The following is a 1,775-nucleotide window of genomic DNA, read 5'->3' as shown; positions in this document are numbered from 1 at the left end:
GGATCCCATGAAGATTTCTGGTGCTCCTTCTTTTCATAATTCTTCCCTCCTTGTCACCCCTCCCCACAAATCAAGCTGCTTCAGTAGCCATGACTCTGTTTTTTATACTCAGTGAGACTACTGTTCTCTGTTTAGCCTCCACATCTTTATGCCACAATTTGTAAGAAAGCCAGAGTGAAAGCGAACTCTCCCAATGTGTTTATTTTTCTCTCAAGGATCTAGCTATACACATCCCTGTCCAATACTTAAAATCAGTTGCTTCATATATTTTAACCTGTTTTATGCTTATTTACTATGGGAAGTCTGATATAATTATTCATTATGGCCAGGGCCAGAATTCCAGAGGCACTGGAATTTTTTAAAAGTTCCTGAAGCATTTTATTTGTTTGTTTGTTGTTTTTGGTTTTATTCATTTATTTTTTTCCTTAAAATCCCTTCAAGGTTCAGGACCACTAAGTTAGTTAAATACAGTTTAATAATAATAAGAGCTGATATTTATATAGTAAGTGTATAGTACAACATATCAGGCTCATTTAATCCTCACTACAGTTCTATGAAATAAACAGATATTCCAATTATACAGATGGGAAATGGAGGCACTATAATTGACCCAAGGACCCAAGGTCATTTAATTTATGAATAGTAGAGACAGGATTCAGTTAATATTTTTAACATTTTACTGTGGTATCTCTAGGAAAGTATTAATACGTGAGCTCTAAGGTTCAGTCAAATTAAAGTAAGAAAAGAGTGCTACTTTCTTCTCAACTAGTTACTACTAGTGAGGACTTTTCACTGAAAGATTTTATTCACTAAGGTTTTATTTCAAAGCAGGTCTATGTGGCATCATTATCATCATTATCACTATAGCTTATATTTATTGTATATTTAGTATATGCTAAATGATATATTATGAATTTTATGTATATTTTCAATTTCTCATAATAACCCTTTGAGATAGTGACATGATAGAGTTGGCTCTTACCAGTTGGTAAGAGCTGATTATTAAATTTTGGGGAAGATTATGAGCTGATTGATGTTCTGTTGGTGAGAGTGATCACTCAAAGAAATGGATAAATATCATACATTAGGGCTTCCTCTTCCTCTGCTAAAGTTACCTGTCAAACATTTACTAGCAAACCATTAGTATTATTATTAAGTCCATTTTGGAATGAGGAAACTGACATATGGAGTGGAGGTAGGAATTAAATAACTTGCTAATGACCACACAGCAAATAGCAGCCAACCAAAAATTTCAGAACCCAGATTCATGTGCATTGTTCACCATTACACTGGTCAGTATGTATGGTGATGACATTAATCTTGGTTATTCAAGCAGGTAGAGATAGGTTAAAAAGAAGAGGGAGATCATGTAATATTAGATAATTTTGATTTTAAAAGCAGTGTTTTACTATTTAATTTTTTAGTGTTTGGACTATTATTTAGTTAGACTTGTAACAGTTACCTTGCTGTTCTTTCCTTTACACTTGAAATTTATGATAAATAAAATGGAAGTGTTAGATGAGTAGTGATGTCTGCATAAAAAATTCTTACAGATCTCTTTATAATTATCTTACCTTGAGATGAAGCAGAGGGAGTCATGCCCATTATGTTCTGTTAGGGAGAGTTTGGTAGTATTGTCTTAGAGATTAAATTAAAATTAATTTAATTAAAATGTTTTGATTAATAGCATTACTAAACATAGCCCCATAAAGTTATAGAAGACAATGGAGCCAATCATAAGTAGGTTTCTGCTTTTCTTGAGTGGGTATTAGGAG

At 32.7% G+C, this 1,775-nt stretch overlaps 1 protein-coding gene across 1 annotated transcript in view; it reads right to left on the bottom strand.

Moving 5' to 3' along the window:
* The window catches only part of SLC9C1 (solute carrier family 9 member C1), a 95,759-nt gene that overhangs the window by 56,329 nt on the left and 37,655 nt on the right, over positions 1 to 1,775 (bottom strand). Inside the window, exon 11 of the mRNA XM_011355501.2 lies at positions 983 to 995. Coding sequence (XP_011353803.1) covers positions 983 to 995 — 13 coding nt within the window. The remainder of the gene's footprint in view (positions 1 to 982; positions 996 to 1,775) is intronic.

The sequence above is a fragment of the Pteropus vampyrus genome, unplaced genomic scaffold (assembly GCF_000151845.1).
Source record: "Pteropus vampyrus isolate Shadow unplaced genomic scaffold, Pvam_2.0 Scaffold1, whole genome shotgun sequence".
NCBI lineage: Eukaryota > Metazoa > Chordata > Mammalia > Chiroptera > Pteropodidae > Pteropus > Pteropus vampyrus.
The sequence above is the reverse complement of the archived record's forward strand: the minus strand, read 5'-3'. Positions and strand labels throughout refer to the sequence as shown.